Source organism: Gasterosteus aculeatus, chromosome 4 (genome assembly GCF_964276395.1).
Source record: "Gasterosteus aculeatus chromosome 4, fGasAcu3.hap1.1, whole genome shotgun sequence".
Classification (NCBI taxonomy): domain Eukaryota; kingdom Metazoa; phylum Chordata; class Actinopteri; order Perciformes; family Gasterosteidae; genus Gasterosteus; species Gasterosteus aculeatus.
The window spans coordinates 19432677-19451807 of NC_135691.1; the positions used below are offsets into that span (position 1 = coordinate 19432677).

Below are 19131 nucleotides of genomic sequence, written 5' to 3' on the forward strand. Positions count from 1 at the left end.
AATGGGACTGCTGTAGGGCACCTTTTTCATTTTTTTCATCTCTCTTGCCGCTACAATGTGTGGGAAACGTTGGGATGAACGAGACGTTATTTTTACCCACAAAAGGTAGCAATTGCCGGTGTGTGTATACTCTGTATTTTCAGCATTTAAAATGACTCGAGAATAAGAAGTCCTGGCTGTAAATCCAGATGAGAAGGCGGAGTGCTGCCGTGTCAGTGTGGGTGAGCAGGGGAGTGACTGAAATCACATTCACGTAGTTAAATCAGTGATCGTTGGGTGTCTCTCTCTCTCTGAGCCGACAGTGATGCATGTCCGACCGCACCGCTGGCTGCAGCTTGATTTAGGAGAGTCTCTTCTCGTAGCCACTACATCTCTCTCTCCCACAGTGGCCTGTACGGTGATGTATCTGACAGTTTGCAGACATGCACTTATGCTGCCACTTGTGTGTGTGGGAGGGGGTGCGTGTGCGTGCACGTGTTAGTCAGTGTGGATGTGGACGTGCAGCAGTGCAGAGGTTCACTAGGGGGAGCACTTGCTCTACTGCTCACCTCCTTCACTCCTCTGATCTCACACACTGAACACTAAAGGCTCCAGAGATTTCCTGTTATGACCAAGGTCAGGTTCACTTTTACAACTGGAATGAGGGGTGGGAGGGGGGTATTTATGAAGACCGGAAATAATTAAAACTTCAATTAAAAAGCCCCTGTGGTGTACGGTGTGGCTGACCGCTGTGGTTTACGAGTCGGGTACATGAACGCGTGTCCTGCTTGGGGAAAGAGTCCAGATCTAGATCACTGAGAAACACTCGCCGGAAGTAGGGTTCATCAAAGGCCACTTTACAAAAATGGATCTACAAGCCAGTAGACTGGCAAAAAGAGCAGAAAAATAAGGGGAGCCTTACTTCTTCTGCAAAATTCAAAGTATCCATATTATCAGGATTCAGAATCAGTCATTTTTTGTCTGTAGTTATAGTTTTGTATAACTTGTTTCTCTGTTTGTGACGAACTCATTACAAATAACTGTGTGTGACTGTGCCTTTTGAAGCCATGTGCACTTCCTTCCTTTGTGTAATACTAATGATCTAAAAGAGGAGGCGGAAGAGCATGCCTTCATGTTTCCTGCTCCAGTCGCTTGGAACCGTCTAAATGGAATTCTTTGAGCCTGAGAGTACACAATTCAGTTCCACCGAATGTTTTCCATTTTGGAGTCGATTTTGTTTTGTCTTCTCAATTGTTTTACACATTTGTAATGTGTTGTGTTTGTTGGTGTCACTCATCCTCAGAGTGTGTTTATGGAAATGCTCGTCCCCTGTTTTTTCTTTACCTCGCGGACCGGTCCACTGGACGATGACTGGTTCACTCCGGCTCTGAATCTCACTCTGGCCTGCTGGCGCCCCGCTAGGGGTCGCATGAGGTCCGCGCATCAGGGCCCGTCGCCCCATCCTCTCCAGACGCGCTGCCTGTGTGGCTGGCTGGAGGACAGTTAATATCCTTTCAACCACGGGCTGTAATTATAACGCGCTGCCTTAAGAAACCGCGCTCGAACCGGGGATGATTGTCTACATACATATCGCAGCATTTGCATGCATTACCCCGGTCTGTCCTCAGGCTCTCAAGGGCCCCGGACACCAAGTCCTCCACCAGCGCTCATCACACAGTGGTTCATTGGGGGGGCAGGTGTGCGTGCGCGTGCGTGTTGGAGAGGAGTGGGGAGAATTCTAGCCTTGGCGTCCTCCGTCCCCTCTCCACTTCGGCGTTATACTGAAAGAGAAGCCACCAGGAGCAAAGCGTTGGAAAGGTAGAGCGAGATAGAGCTGCAGGGAGGGAGGGGGGGGGGGCGTGGACCGGCAACCCGGCTATCCAATCAGGAGAGAGCTGTCAGCGTGATTTACAGCCACAGGGGCTGAGATGGGGGCGGTACGATGGAAGGGAGGGTGGGCGGAGGGTTGCTGGGGGGGGAGGAGGGGTGTCAAAGAGGAGGGAAAAAAAGCAAAGAGTTGAGTGAACAGCGTCAGTAGAGAGTAGAGTGGAGTGGAGGGGACCGCAGTGAGTAAAACAGGGTGGCAGGAGGACAGACACCCAGCCCGACAGCGAGAGGACAAGTCGGGCATGTACCGTCAGATCACAGGGACAATCACAGAAAGCCAAACCGACCTCTTGTTGTTTTTATGTGGATACCTGTTTCCTCGTTTCCCAAACGCGCTCCGGACTGGTTCCATCACACGGCGCTTCATTGGAATGCGCGCAGCAGCTTCTTCGGACACTCGGAAGCGGGACAACGGAGAACAGACAGAAAAAGAGACTCTGCGGTGTTCAAAACTCAAACAGAAACGCTTTTTTTAATGGGACAGCCTTTTCCGGACGTTTTATAAGTTTCTGGAGATTTTTACGCATTTTTGGAGACTTTGCCTGCCTGAGGAAATGGGTGATGGGACCGGATATTTTGCCTAATAACAGAGGATACCGCAGTCTATAAAATCCTCTACCAAAGTGCACTTGTTTTCCTGCGATGATTGCGCTTGTGATTGTCCTGTGCATTGCGCATGGAGTGCTCTCTCAGATCCGTTACTCTGTGCCGGAGGAGGCGGACCATGGCACCTTGGTGGGGAATATTGCCGAGGACCTGGGGCTGGACCTCACCAAACTGGCCTCCCGCCGTTTCCAGGTGGTGCCCAGCTCTCGCACGCCGTATCTGGAAGTGAACCTGGAGAACGGTGTCCTGTTCGTGAGCGAAAAAATCGACCGGGAGCAGATCTGTAGGCAGAGTCCTAGCTGCCAGCTCAACATGGAAGTGTTCTTGGAAAACCCGCTGGAGCTGTTTCGGGTGGAGATCGAGGTGGTGGACATTAACGACAATCCGCCCAGCTTCCCGGAGACGGACATCACGGTGGAGATCTCAGAGAGTGCCACTCCGGGCACCCGTTTCCCCCTGGAGAGCGCGTTCGACCCGGACGTGGGCTCGAACGCGCTGCGCACTTACGATATCACCACCAACAACTACTTTTACCTGGATGTGCAGACCCAAACGGACGGAAACAAGTTCGCCGAGCTCGTCCTGGAGAAGCCACTGGACCGGGAGCAGCAGGCGGCGCACAGGTACGTGCTGACCGCGGTGGACGGCGGTCAGCCTCCCCGGACCGGCACCGCGCTGCTGGTGGTCAAAGTGCTGGACTCCAATGATAACGTGCCGGTGTTTGACCAGGCCGTCTACACGGTGAGCCTCTCGGAGAACGCGCCGGTGGGCATGCTGGTCCTACAGCTGAACGCCACCGACCTGGACGAGGGACTGAACGGGGAGATCGTTTACTCCTTCAGTAACCACATATCCAATCGCGTAAAGGATCTGTTCAGTATTGACCCGCGCACCGGCCGCATCGAGGTGCGCGCAGAGGTGGACTTCGAGGAGAGCAGCCTCTATCAGATCTTCGTACAGGCCAAGGATATGGGGCCGAACGCAGTGGCCGCTCACTGCAAAGTGCTGGTCAAAGTCACCGACCTGAATGACAACGCGCCGGAGATCACCTTCAGCACCGTCACCGAGTCGGTGAGCGAAAAGGCGGCCCCCGGCACCGTCATTGCTCTGCTGAGCGTCACGGACCAGGACGCGGAGGAGAACGGACAGATCCACGTGGAGATCCTCGGCGATGTTCCGTTCAAATTAAAATCGTCCTTTAGGAATTATTTTACCATAGTGACCGACGGCCCGCTGAACCGGGAGCAGGCGGACTCCTACTCCGTCACCGTAGTCGCGCGGGACAAAGGGACGCCCTCTCTCGCCGCCAGTAAGTCCATCCGAGTCCAGGTGTCAGATGAGAACGACAACGCGCCCACGTTTACGCAGGCCATCTACGATGTGTATGTGACCGAGAACAACGTGCCGGGCGCATACATCCACGCCGTGACGGCTCTGGACCCGGACATCGGGCAGAACGCGCTCATCAGCTACTCCATATTAGAGTGTGACATCCAGGGCATGTCGCTCAAAACCTACGTGTCCATCAACGAGGAGACAGGCTACTTGTACGCGCTCAGGTCCTTTGATTATGAGCAGTTGAAGGATTTCACTTTCATGGTCCAGGCCAAGGACGCGGGCGCACCGGAGCTCTTCTCCAACGCCACTGTCAAAGTCATAATAGTGGACCAGAACGACAACACGCCCGTGGTTCTGGCGCCGCTGGGGAAGAACGGCACCGCCAAAGAGCCCCTGCCCCGCACCGCCGAGCCGGGCTACCTGGTGACCCGCATCGTGGCCATGGATGCGGACGACGGCGAGAACGCACGGCTGTCCTACAGCATCCAGAGGGGGAACGAGAACGGCATGTTCCGGATGGACTGGAGGACCGGCGAGCTCCGCACAGCGAGGCGGGTGTCTGTCAAGCGCGACCCACACCAGCTGTACGACCTGCTGATCGAGGTGAGGGACCACGGCCAGCCGCCGCTGTCCTCTAGCGCCAGCGTGCTGGTGGTGCTGGTGGACAGCGTGGCCGTGGGGCGCGGCGCCGGGGACCGGGCCGGCACCGCCAAGGCAAAAGACGGGACTCTGGACCTCACGCTGATCCTCATCATCGCCCTGGGCTCCGTCTCCTTCATTTTCCTGCTGGTCATGATCGTGCTGGCCGTGCGCTGCCAGAAGGACAAAAAGCTCAACCTTTACACCTGCCTGACCAGCGAGTGCTGCCTGGGCTGCAGCTCGTGCTGCTCGCGGCAGGGCCGGGCGCGCAAGAAAAAGCTCAGCAAGTCGGATATCATGCTGGTGCAGAGCGCCGGCAGCGTCAGCGGGGTCGGCATGGCTCAGGTCCCCGTGGAGGAGTCGGGGAGCTTCGGCTCCCACCACCAAAACCAGAACTATTGCTACCAGGTATGTCTGACTCCGGAGTCTGCCAAAACCGACCTCATGTTCCTAAAGCCGTGTAGTCCGTCTCGGAGCACAGACACCGATCACAACCCGTGCGGGGCCATAGTGACAGGGTACACAGACCAGCAGCCCGACATCATATCAAACGGCAGCATTTTGTCGAACGAGGTAAGAGTCCCTCTCATACACTACAGTGTAAACCCCTCCGCATGTCTGAAGCCCACCCAGACTCACACACACACACACACACACACACAGCTGTGACACAGCGTGGTTGTGTTTGAATACGTGACAGATAAATGTTTTCATTCAAGAGCCATCTCCATTTCCCCTCATGTCTGGTCTGTGGATATTGGCTGTCATTAGGAGCTTCACACATCCTCCTGTGTCTTGTAGAAGCACCGCGCTGACATGATGCCTCCCGCAGGCCTCAGGAGGGCTGCATGTTGTTAATATTAAAAAACCCTCTGTTTATATACGCGTATGGTGGCTTAGAGGCTGCTGGGCGCTGTGTGTGTGTGTGCACGCGCACTGCCTGTGCCCCCCTCCCCCCCCTAAATCCCCAACCTGCTCTGTGGGTTGCATAATGGTTTTGTGTCGATGGCGTGAAGGTCGTTATGTAACATCAGGTGCTCACAAACTAAAAAAAATGACCCTTCTCTTTCAGACCAAACACCAGCGAGCTGAACTCAGCTACCTGGTAGACAGGCCGAGACGGGTCAACAGGTAAATATGGAAAGACACCGTGTCTCAGCCTCCGGCCTCCGTTCCCTCCTTTGATAACTGTCGTCACTGGGATGATGCGGATGGAGCTGCTGTAAGCGCGGCTTTCGTTTCACGCCCTCTTTTGTGTCCCAGCTCAGCGTTCCAGGAGGCGGACATGGTGAGCTCCAAAGACAGCGGCCACGGGGACAGCGAGCAGGGAGACAGTGACCACGACGCCAACCGAGGCCACGCCTCCGGTAAGAACGCTCACTGAGGGTGTTGAGTGTGTGTGAGTGTTGCTAAATGCTTTCACACAAACACGAAGAAAACCAAACAAAGGTTTTTTTTCCATGAAACCATCAGGACTTCAAGTGTCCCAGCAGTGTGTACATGTTCATATGTATATATAAAACAATTAACCAGTGCCGCACTCAGAAGGAGGGCATTGTGCGACACAGCGAGCAGTCTCCCTAGTTCGATTTGTGTTTTAACAGTGAACGTTAAACGTGGATGAGATGAATCAGTACAGTAAGTCAACCTACAGATCAAAATGAAATATTTCTTCTACTAATGTGAAAGAACTGATCTTGCTGCTAGCAGTGTCTGTCTTAGGTAAATAATGCAGTGGGGTGGATGTGTTTCATGCTGCTGATGGTTAAAGTATTCCTACAGATGTGTTCTTCTTCTTCCCGTAATACGTACATTTCTTTTAATCTTGATACAAACAAAAGAACGAACTGAACAACAAACATAACCTCTATGGAGAGTAACAAACAACTTATTTGAATGATGTCAAATAAAAACATAATTCAGATCTATAATATTTCTTGACAATGCACTAAGGACAAAATATTTCAGATTATATGTCTTAAGCATGTCCCTTGTCCAGTGATGGTCACATTGGGACAAATGGTTTGGGACCAACCATAATTTAGTTGACACAATGGGCATTAATAAACTCAACTGTACTCCATTTGGAATGCAAAATTAAAACAAGTTATTATTTTTTCTAAAGAATTTAGAATATTAAAGTACATAAATAATGCTGACTTCGATGGTTTTAAATCTAGAGTTTGAGACATTCAATCAAAAAGGACAATCTAAAAGAGTCACTGAAGGACCATTATGAAGATTTACAGCCAAATGAAATTAAGTGTCCCATAAAATATACTTTCACTTTTTTAATATGAGACTTTTGAGTAGTGAGAGAAATCCAATTGTTGGGTCAGTGGACATGACGAGAACCAAACAAACGCTAACGCTTTTCAGACTTTCTGGTTTCCCTCTGGTGAAAAATAAGAAGAAGAAGAAATGTCAGCCATGCTAGTGACAGAACCCAAACCCGGTCCCTGTGAGACCACCGTCCCCCAGCCCTGCAGATGGTAAATGCGCCGCAGTGTTAATGAGGAGCCCGCTCCCCGTGAGCCCGGTCACTCGGATAGCGGAGACCACTTGACGTGACGGGCGTTCTAATGAGGCTCCAGGAACCGGACCAAATAGGTCGCAGCGCCATCGTCACAAACAAAACACGCGATTCAGTCCTTCATTAGAATAATTAACGCGTTCACTGGAGCAGCTACTCTCACTCCTCGCTGTCCCTCCCCAACCACAATCTTACATCCTCATCCTGTTCTCCTCTTTCTTAATGCCTCCGTATTAAATCAAGCGCGCTGAGCTCGCACAGTCTGAATGCAGGGCTTCATGTCTGTGGGGGGAGGGGGGCTCGGTAGAAAGGAGCCCGTCGCGGTGTCGGCTCAGCCTCATCACGGGGGCCCACTCATTCGGCCCGTCGGGCTGTACACAGACGGAGTCAGATCCTCTCAAACGCTTCAGCTTCTGCTCCTTCCACACTGTGGAAGATCGTCAATCGTAACGTGGGCCCCAGTCAGCCGGCTGGTCCAGGGGGCCGTCCAATTGTGAGGGCATCGGCATTTCACGTGAACGCTGTCGGCTTGTGGTTCGGGTGTCAGGGGGACACTTTCTGGACGGCTTGGCCCTGAGGATAATAGACACTGTTCTTTTTATCCGATCTGTTACATTTATTCTACCATTTGGTCGATTTCATCTGTAGAATCCTCCTAAATCCACCAAACGTCATCATTATAGAATGCCACGTTTGCATACGTAAACGTAACATACATGTTCACCATATTCACTAAAATGTATGTCAGTTTACAAAACACGTCTTCAAAAGGCTGTTCTTTTTTTCTCAGACTCCAGAATTCTGTGTCCTGAAGGATTCTATATCATTCACAGCATGGTTTATACAATATAATATTACGAACGACATGAAGGACATTTTGTTACGTCTGTTTTTGATTCAAATAAAGTGATACAAACATATACAAATGTATATACATATATATTCCCTCTGACATTGAAAGATTGTTTTAATCCTGGCTCCAATGTTCAGATTAACGTTCTAGAAACAAATGCAAATGAGTGCTTATTCTATGCCTCATTTGCATGTTAAAACATAGCACTCCTGAAAACTCTTAATATACACCTCCAACGTGTCTCCTTTCATAAAGCCAAACGGTGGGAGTTGTCCCATCGCATTTAGCCGTGCAGCAAGCGACCGTGGGTGTGTGTGCAGTCCCTCGGGGTCTGCACCTTCGTTTGGGTATGAGTGCGTGGACGTGAGCGAGCGGCTCCATGCGAGCAGCACGAGGCTCAGACCGGATTCACACCTGCTTAAAGGGAGCTGAGGTCTCCTCATCACCAAGGGGGGGCTTCAATCCCTTCTCCATATCGCCAGCCTTTCATCAATTAGTCCCATGAGCACAGACCCGGGGGCCCCTGAGGCCGCGGACCCGTCAAGCTCTCGTATGAGGCGGTGAACATACACGGGGGGCCACAGCCCCTTCCGCATGAAGCACTGCATCCAGTACAAAGACCTGCTCTCCAGCAAAGGCACCGCTATTTTATTTTATTTTATTTTTGTACTATAGTAAATAAATATAAATATAGTTTATATATATATATATATATATATAAACTATATATATATATATATATATATATCTGTATCACTGTGTGAATTAGAAACACACATAAAAAACAGATTTCCTCCATGTTGTTAGTAATAACTTATTGTATAAATCATGCTGTGAAAACACAGAATCCTTCAAAACACGCAGAGTAATGAAACTGGTGAGTTTGGTGGACGTGAGCGCTGCTCAAGTGGAGAAATCTGGATTCTGAGAAAAGACGCATTTTTCCAAAATGACATATATGTTGGACAATATGGTGCAAATAAATGTTACGTTTAAATATGCAAATTAGGCATTATGTGATTCGTGATGATGAATTTACGCAGAATCTACAGATTAAATAAACAGATCAGAATAAATGGCCTCTTCCCACTAGTCTTAAACAGGACAAACAGAGCAGAGCGCTCTGAATTGATTGGTGCTTGTTTTGAGTGACAGCCCTCACAAGGAAGTGTTGGATCAAAGATGAGGAAAGAAGGATCTTATCGGCCCGCTGAGCGCCGACGTTGGGCACGCTTTCAGAGCTTTCTGCTGCTTTGGACACACATTTTCCTTCTGATGATTTGGAAGTGTAAGCCTCTGCTCTTCAGAATGTGCGCGCCAGGCCCGGCCCGGCAGCCCCCCCGCTGACTTTGAGTACCCTTGGTGCGTGATGGGAGACAGTTACTCTGTCGCGAGTTATCAACCCTGCTTAGTGCCTTCAAACAGATTATTTGCTCCGTATTAAGTCTTTGTTTGAAAAGGATAATTGATAGAGTGGCTTAGCGTCCCGCAATTCTGCTCCCACAATGCCGAGGGGCAGCACACGGGCTTTTCCTCAGTCTGTGCTCATGCAGTTTGTCCACTCACGCCGCGTCACTGTTTGCTAGATGCTGATGTCAAGTAAACACATGTCCTTGTCTCGGCTCAGGCGGGACGTCGGGGAGAGGAACTCGATGGTTTTTCTGCTGAGGCGTTTGTTCTTGTCCATATAATCCGATTTAAAGGAGCATATTGTTTTTTCATCTCGGGCTGCATGAGCATTATACATGGACAGATGTTCCAATTAGATCAGTTTGATGAAGCAGTGCTCACATGCTGTTTACCCTCATTGCCTCACAACCTCTATTTTATATTTCTCTGTTAGCGGTTACACTATTTTCGACAAGCAACCGCTACAAGATTGTGTGTGTGTTGTTGTTGTTCCTGTTGTTGGCTGTGTTGCAGTGCCAAGAGTTATTTACGTTCACCACGCACTTAAAGTGTCAGAAAAATCAGCTGTTAAGGCCATATGACAGGGATGAACCACTCACACACAAACACGGGCTGTTGGAACGCAGATTATGTTCCAGGCTCTTCCGTGCGTGCTGAGAGTGACAGAAAGAGAGTAAAGGGGAGCATTTGCAATTAAGGTCAAAGGCGGCAATCAAATGACCAATTACTGCAGTCTAAGTGTCATCACACAGTGCCGTGTGCAGGTATGTGTGGGCAGCTGCGATGGCGACGGGAGGCGTGAGACGTGTGTTCATTTATCATGAGACTGAAACACACTGTAGTATGTATGCATAATGAGCTTCCTTTAGAACACGTCTGTGCTGCTCTCACGGAGAAAATGAGAAAACGTCCAGCGGCACGAGCTGATTGTGTCTGTCAAAAGGAAAGCATATTAATTCCTCTACGAAAACAGCTTTCTCCTTACTAGCTGCAGTATGCACTACCAATCTTTCCCATAAATACACGCTAAATGCTTTATACAGAAAATTCTGGTATGCAAACTTCTTTTTTGTAAAAGTGAACCACGTCAGATCCAGCTGACGCTGCTGGCTTCCGATAACTGCGTGAAGGAGCTGGAGGACCTGATGAATGACACCCCTGCGTTTATGAGAACTAGCATTTGCATAATTAATGCTCCAATAGCATCATATAAGGCAGCGCGACCCGCCCCATGTGTCCTGTGTTGAAGAGACTTTATAGAATAAAGGGGGAAGGTTTTTACAGCGGTAAGGAGCCTGCTAGACGAGGGCCGGGGGAAAGACACACACTATCGTTGTTGGTTTATTCTGCGTTGTGTTTGAATCCCCCCGACAAAAAGATGATGTCATTTACTTTCAGTGGCTTGACCTGTTCCTTTGGAATGATTCATCAGTCATGAAATGTGAGGGCGTGCCAGACCCCCCCCTGATACTGCGATCGGGCTTGTTGCTGGGAGCATTGCTGTTCTGGTCTTTGTGTGGATCTCTGGAGGCCACATTCTCCTGTGGAATTAATGGAGGGCTCCTGATTTTCCGCTGGACCCTCCAGGGCCACTTCTGAGTCCCCTCAGTGGCCCGTTTCCAGTCCCGCTACATGTGTAAAGCGCATATTATCAACACAGCCAATGTCACACACTCAGAGACGATCGAGTCGAGGCCCTTATCCACGTTCCTATCCCCTCCCGCTCCCTCCTCCCTCTCCCCATCCCCCTACGCTGCCATGATGAATTCCTCCTTTGGTCGGTGGTTCATGTTATCACCGTGGTAACAGCTCGCTGATCAGTAATTCATTTTTCAGACCTCTGCGTAGCAATTACCAAATGAAGGTTATTATGGAGACTTTGGGTTTGCCCTGCGCGAGTGCCGTGCCGAATGCTAAGAGGAGATGAGGGCGTAGGGTCCCATCCCCACCCCCCGTATCCCGGTCCTCGCTGGGCTCTCTGCTTATTTGTCGATTTAGCGCGGGACATGTTGACACCGGCAGCAGAGGGCGGTGTACTGTGCTCCGCCCGGATGGAGCCTCACACCTCGCACAACGGTTCTGAGGAGGATTGTTGGGAGCGTTGTGTGCTGGTAGAGACGGGGGCATCACCCACAACCTTTATTCTGGCTGTCTGTGTGCGTGTGGGGGGTGGTGAGGGTTTTGATTTTACAGCTGGAATGTTCCCTCCTGATTTAATAGAGACGGTCTAATGTACCAGGGGGAACATCTCATTTTGCCAAAATGTCAAGAAATATGAAGATGTCTTAATCTGGTGACTTAAATGGCTGTGTGTGTGTGTGTGTGTGTGTGTGAGAGAGAGAGAGATAGACTCTCTGACAGCCTAAATGCCACATTTCCCATTTTGAGAATCCACACAGCATCCATTTTGTAATAGAAGCGCTCCGTGTCCTTCCACTACTTCTTTTTTGCAGCCCACAACGAGGGAAGCAGCGATGCAACCTCTTCTGTCCCCTGATACGTGGGACTAGGGGACTCCTGCAGGACCCTCCAATACCACTGTTTCAATAATGAGCTCTACAGGCTCTTTGAAATTAGTCCAATAAATGTATGATTTTTTTCTTAATATAATCTCCAATATAACAAAAAAATGTACTTAAAATTAACATCAAAAACATTTTTAATTGATATTTTATGATTTGAGTCATTGTCTTCATCAAATATAACGGATAATAGATAATAATAAATCCTTCGTTTGTTGGAGTCCTAATCCAAATAAAAAAATAATCACTGCGACACACAGATTCATTTAATCACTGTGTGACATATAAACACTTTCCCTTAACTGGAGCAGCAGTATTTTTATATATAGTAATCTAAAAACATAAAGTCAATGTGATCTATCCTTAAAATAATGGATTGCTAAAAGATGTACAGAACAAACAGAAATTACAATCCAAGTGTAACCCTTCTGTAATGCTGTAACAGAAACAGTTCTTAGTGTATAATCATTGAATATTGGTACCCACAATGCAGCGCTCTCATGCATGTCCATGGGCTCTGACACACTCCAGGTCCCCCCATGTCAGAGGCCGCATTACAACCTAATGTGCTGGTGTTATTTATGGCACGTCGGCTCATATTTAATAAGAAACCCTGTCATTAGGAGGCCGGGCACTTTGCCAAGCCGTTAGTGACGGCGAGCCAAATTAATCCGCTTACTAACAAAGCAAATTCCCCGTAAACTGACCGGTACAGACACACACACACACACACACTCACACTCCCTGTGCTTACTGGGATGACAGCGGACCTCGGTCTAATCGCTCTGTGTTCAGAGGGATTAGTAGCAGATCGCCCCAGCTGGACAGCTCAGATTGTAGCCCTAACAGTGACTCAGACACACATACACAAAACAAGCGGATTTAGGCTAGAAAATACATGCAAACACGGGATCTGAGCCCGTCTGCAAGAAAACATATGGGGCAATGAAACACAATTTGGCTGAAGGCTTACGCGCGGCCTAAATAGCTAGCGGGCCCGTTACCGCCGTTCCACTTCTGCCCTTTGACAAAAGGTGATATTCTCAGGCAGAATTCCAGCTATTAAAAAAAAAAGAAAAGGGCTCCCAAACAATTACTCCACATGAAAGCGAACGCATTCAAACTAGTTTGCAGAAGAATACCTGCAGTAATGCCTTTCATGAGGGACAATAGGGTTTGCGAAGGAGGCGAGGCCGAGGGCCCGGGACAGGGTGCAGGCTGGGTAATCCAATACTATTGGGTTTGTGGCCGTGTTAATCTAATGTTCAGGCTTTGAAGCCTGCACCCACCTACCCCCCCTTCACAATCACACACATCCCTTTGACGTGTAGAAATGTTCTCTCTCAGAGGGGTGTACGTAGGCTGCAGCCGCACTCACGAACACCTGCTGGCGATTCATTTAGGCCTCGGCCGCCATCAAAAACACGTCTTCTTTCAGGTATCCTAGCAACCTTCTACAAGAAAAGTACTACAAAATACATTATTCAAGCAAGTCATACAGTGAAGTGTTTATTACTCTTCACAACAGGGTTAGTGCATTGTTCAACCGACTAAACACATGAATTGGCCACAATTTGCAAGTTTATTTCATGGTGTATGTAATCGACATACACCATGAATTTCATTAACGATGCATTTTACTCGCTAAAAGCTTTTTTTGTCATCTCAATGATGTAAAAAGCATCTACATTCCATTTGACATGATAGAATAGTCCACTATGTGTCCTAGCATGCACAGGGTTTGCAGAGCAGTCGTTCATTAATACCAGTTCATGATATTAAAATGACACGTTGCATTCTTGATTCCCCTTTAACCACCTTTTTGGCATTATAGCCACAGAGTGAATGTGATTTGGTTATGAAATGGGAGGTTGTGTGACCTAGATGGAGAATGCTGTGGCTGCTCTGGTGACCTGTGGTTGTTTCTCCAGTGTTGAGTTTAGTGAACAGTGAACCCGGAAAGCAGCCCACAGTGTCTGAAAGCAGCTTAAACCCCCCATCAACTCAATAAAAAACAACAATTCTAACCCTTGAAAATACGCAGTGACTACGGAAGTAGAGCGTAGGATGCAGACTGGGAGGAAAGGCTGCGTTGACACTGCAGCAGCAGATCAGATGATGAGACTCAGATGTGATGCAACTGTAACAACCGTCCTCACACGAGGTCCTTCAAGTGAAAAAGAACAATTAAAAGGACCGAATAACAACTTCAGATGAGGTGCAACGTTGACAGCATGATGTGCATCGATGGATATAATCTTGTATCACAGATCAGACCAGTACAAAAATGCAACTTTAAGTTCCTTGATCACATTTCTTTTGCTGTAGATACTTTTTACCGATCTGATTCTTTTTGCCTACCAGCCCAAAAATCATTTCCACTCAGAAGTCAGTAAATCATAAATCATATACTTTTATTTTGTTAAAGTAATTCATAGTGGGAAAACACACAAATCAGATGGAGAAGGAAAAGTTTTATTATATGCTGCTTAGTTATTGGAGACAGCTCTTAATTCATGTTTTGTATCTCTTTGTGAAAAACAACAACTTCAAAGAACTGACTGTATTGAAGTTGCTCAGTAAAATATAGATTCTACAGTTTACAGTGAACACATTACAGTTACATTTTGATAACTGTCTGTTTATAATTTACCTTCTACCAATTGTCATTTTCACGGAACAGAGCCTGAATGCATCATGATGTAATTGAACTGGACCGCTGTTGGTTAGCCGTTAGCAGTGCTGCTAATGTTACTAGCTCTCCTTATGTTTATGTAAACACAGATCGGTGTTCGTATTGTAATATTAGCAGATATCAATTGGTGGTTAACGTTAGACTGTGTCATTATTTAGTGTTTCATATCAGGGATCCACAGCAATCTGTACGTCACTAGACTAAGCATCAAGAAACTGTAAGACACTTTCTGAGTCAGGACCGGAGACCAGTTTTTCCTTGCACGTCTCATGCACGTTTTTCTTTTCATTTTGTTGACAAATCCCCCAGCTCTCGTCATCAGAGTGTGGCTTTGTGTTGCTGCGGTTTGTGTCGTGGACGCGGATCCTTGGAGAGGGACTTCTCCTTTCTCTGTTGCTCAGGTTTCCTCTGAGTGGAGGCTCTTTGATCCTAACTCGGGGAAAAGGGAACATCACAGGAGGCTTAAGCATAAATACATATTGTGGAAGACTCGCAGGAATACTTCAAGTGGCGTTGCATGCGCACGGGTGTGCGCACTTTCACTGGGGTCCCTGTTTGTCGTGCTTGTTCAGCAAACGCTAAACTCTCCTCCCTCCCGTTTGCCCCCCCTTCCTCCCCTCACCCTCTTGGCCTGCAGGCGCCGACCTCTTCTCTAACTGCACGGAGGAGTGCAAGGCCCTGGGCCACTCCGACCGCTGCTGGATGCCCAGCTTCGTGGCGTCCGACGGGCGCCAGGGCCCGGACTACCGCAGCAACCTCCACGTGCCCGGCATGGACTCTGTCCCGGACACAGAGGTATTATTTGAAACCCCCGAGCAAACGGCTGATAGGTCATTCTCCACCTTTGGCAAAGAGACGCCTATCAGTCACCAACACCTCCATCTCCACCTCCACCCAAACCACCAGCACCACCTCCACAAAAGCCATCACCTCAGCCACCAGCAGAGCTCCCTAGAGAGGAGAGAGATTTGCCGAGCACCTAATAACCCAGCTTATTTAAGTGAGTATTGTGTTTCGCCGCGGCCTCGGCGCCAGCCCCGCTTCTCTATCCGCTGATCGAGTGAAAAAAGAAATAGCGAGTCCAGATTTAATTTTCTCACTCCGGATTGGCTGCCGGAAGGAAGCGAGAGAAAATTAATTCCAGGTCTGACCCCTGTTCTCTCAGACCGTTTAACTAACTCTTACCTCTATCTCAAGCATCTCCATCTTCTCCCAGTATGATGATCTTATCTTCCCTCACCTACTGCTTCAATTCATTCACACACACACACACACACACACACACACACACACGCACGCACGCACACACACACACACACATTTAAAATCCTCCAGCACTGATTGGCCTGTGGGCCTTTCCAAATGAAACATGCCAAAAGCAATTATGGTGTATAAGGTTGCCTTGATGTGGGTGGAGATGTTAGCACTAAGGAAGCTCTGTCTCGTTAGGGAATGAAAGAAGGTCTGCTGAATATGAGCGTCTCCCACAATGAAACAAGGATGTTTTCAGTCAGGGAAGAAGAGCGGCAGGCTGTGAGCTTAGCTGCTCCTCTCGTTCGCTAGACGTCTTTGTGTCGGAGCCGCTGATCAAAAGCCACTTTTAGATATTCGAGAAAAAAAAGACAGAAAAAAAACCTTTTTGCAAGGAATTACTGTTTCTAAACTCTCATTCAAAGGCCACAAAGAGATACATCCTCAATCACTGCAGTTAAGAGATAATGCTTAATTATAATTTTGTCAAGCAGAGCCTGAAGAGGTCTCTCTCTCTCTCTCTCTCTCTCTCTCTCTCTCTCTCTCTCTCTCTCTCTCTCTCTCTCTCTCTCTCTCTCTGTGTCTCTCTCTCTCTATCATCCTCTGAAACAGCAACTGTCAGCCCCACGCCCTCCCTAGTGCAGGAAAAATGTTTTTTTTTCACCCCAGTTTAATTAATGTTTTATTCATCCGCTACAGTTCTTTATAATTTTTTGTTTAATCCTGGATCAAAAACGTTCTGTTGAACATGCTTCCCGGTGCTCCCATTGCAAGTTGTTCATCCGCCTTGTAGCACAGCGGGCGCTGACAACAGGGGAGCACCAGCATCAGTTCAGCTCCACCAGCAGGTTAGTGAACAGCTGGGACGTAAGTCAGGAAGAAGAACAACTGACATCATCCCAATGAATGTCATTGAACAGATCGATGTATTGGGATCCTCGTTAACACGTCGTTCAATCAAATCCTTTACACACCACCGACAATCTGTTTCAGCAGCATTGGCCATTAGACAATAACTGTCTCTTCCTGATCTGAAGTCAAACAAACCCTGGTGGGCTGTGAGAACCCAGCGTGGAGCGTTAGTGGCGGACTTGATGTAGTGTTGGTGCCCCCAGTCACCACGGACCTGCTTGTTATGCCCAATGAGGCCGCGCTCCGAGGTGACGGGGGGCTCCCGATGCATCGCCGTGTTTCCCACCAACGCCGCTCCCCCCTCCCCCTTTCCAAGTGGATCACTGTGGCCCTTATGCTAATGAGCTCGGGGCTGGCAATGGTGGGGCGGGGGGGTGGATACTAGCAAGAGGGAACAACAGGCAGAGAGAGAAGGCTGGGAGGGGAAGAGGAGGGGTGGGGGAAGGATGGAATGATCATGCCAAGAGGATGAAGCTCCCTAATCTGATCAAGTCAGCCAGTGATACACAGAGACTCTTTTGTCCTGGAGGAGCAGGCCTGGGTCGGGTCAGGGAGGGGGAGTGACAGTGGGGTGGGGGTGTGACAGTCTTCGCGGAACTCAGACAACATCGTGATGGGGCACGAATTACAGGCAGCATTCCTCCTTTTTTGTTGTTGCCCCCCTCCACTCAAATGCATCTTTTCCCATAACAGCCAACCCTCCCCCTCCCTCCCCCCAACCACACTCCCCTCTTCCCGGTTCACATGCATAGTCACACACACATTATCCATGAGCCATTTCACAAGAGAAGAGAATGGGCCCAGGCGAGTCCATTATGTGTGAATGAGGCCATTTAAAGGGCTCTGCTGTCATTCTCACACTGACGTGGGAACTGTCTCTTTACAGCCACCGCACGCGTTCTTTACTGCTGCTCACCGTGTCTCTCTTTGCTTCTTGCAGCGAGGAAAAGGGTTTGCTAGCTCCTTCCGCGTGGACATACCAGAGACGGCGTGACTTTGCACAACCATCCCCCCCAATCACCAAGGCCATATATATATATAAATATATATATATAAAAAGAGCATCAAGATTTTCAACCCATTCTAGAACACACACACCTCGCTGCACAGGACGGGGAACCAACCCCCTCTCTGGAATTCTCCCGGAGCTTCGCTGGGCTTTGGAGCGCCCCCACTCTCGGGATTAGGAGACAGTCCGACAAACATGTGTGTCTGTGTGTGTGTGTGTGTGTGTGTGGGGCTGATGGATGGGGACAGGCAGGTAGACGGATAAGCCTTACCGGGAGGACCCCCCATTGTCTCAGCCGGACTGAGAGACTGACGAAGACGTCAGCCCACGGATCTCTCCCACCCTTTTCCCATCTGCGAGTGCCTGTTTACAGTACTGATGTATAATAAAAAACAAATAGAGACTATGTATGTGTACTAAGAGACTATTCGAAACCAGAGCCACCCAGAAACCACAACAAGAACCCGCCACTGAGCCCTTTAGGCGTTTGTGCTCGCAGAGAGACGCCAGAATTGTACAGGTGATTCTTTGTGCATTTCAAAATGCAATACCACTGTTTTAGATTTTTCTATTCTGTTTGTGCAGTCAGGTGTCTCTATTTTGGTTCAATTTGAAGTTTGTAAGAAGAATTGTGGGCGGGACAGGTGTTGTCTGATGAATTCTTTTCACGTTTGGGTTCCTTCTGCTTTGTGATCACACCGTGGGCTCGGACCGTGTTCTGTTCCGGCACCTTTCTGATTCTGAGACGTCCAGTAGTTTTCTATCATGTGTGAGAAGTGTTTACTGTACTCTTTTAAAGTTTCAAGCTGAATATAAAACTCTCTATATATAAATCTATCTATATCTACTTGTTCTGAAGGCGTGCTTTCTGTTTGACGGGCTCCACATTGTGATTCAGAGGACTGAAGGAGGCTTTTTGTTTGTTTCCAAGCGAGAGACACAAAGAGAGACAGAACCGCCTTAGCAGATGTTAAACTCAAGTTCTCATTGTTAGACATTATTTCATGATTCTTTTTTTTCACTTTTGGATATTGATGAAGACCATGTCTATCAATAAAAAACGGAAGTAATAATTTAGATTGAAATCCATGGTAACTCTGTGTCATTGTAACCAACTTTAAAGGTCCATTTATAAGAAACAGAAGTGAACATGGCTCAATGCAAACAGTGTTGTACACAGTGGAGTGGAATGGAGGATGCACACATGTCTTTCTCACACATTAAGAACACAAACACACCAATATACCAACAATAAACTGAAAAAAGTGGTAAAAGAGGTTGAGGTCTGATGTCCTTTTATTAAGTGTTATTTCTGCTGATGACGTTTCCTAACTGAAATGACCCAGAAGAATGTGACGTTGTAAGAGCTGCTGAATTCCTCTGAATGAGAAGGAATCGAGCCTCCAGCTTCTCTCCTCCTCCTTTAGCAGAGACACCGAACTACTCTTCATGAAAGGACAGGAGATCATGTTGACTTCCGATGATGTGCCGGTTTCT

At 48.3% G+C, this 19131-nt stretch overlaps 1 protein-coding gene across 4 annotated transcripts; it reads left to right on the forward strand.

The window, feature by feature from the left end:
- The first annotated feature begins 1993 nt into the window (after positions 1-1993).
- Positions 1994-18910, forward strand: pcdh10b (protocadherin 10b). Of its 4 annotated transcripts, XM_078102100.1 has the most exons (6): positions 2002-5022; positions 5522-5580; positions 5713-5816; positions 15100-15257; positions 15369-15462; positions 17566-18910. In XM_078102100.1, exons 1-6 carry the CDS (start codon positions 2509-2511, stop codon positions 17583-17585), a joined length of 2949 nt encoding a protein of 982 aa, XP_077958226.1. In that variant the 5' UTR covers positions 2002-2508; the 3' UTR covers positions 17586-18910. The 4 variants fall into 4 exon arrangements, with proteins under 4 accessions (XP_040030328.2, XP_077958226.1, XP_077958225.1 ...); XM_040174394.2 differs by lacking the exon at positions 15369-15462 and having other exon boundaries at positions 1994-5022; XM_078102099.1 differs by having other exon boundaries at positions 15100-15462.
- The last annotated feature ends 221 nt before the right edge of the window (positions 18911-19131 follow it).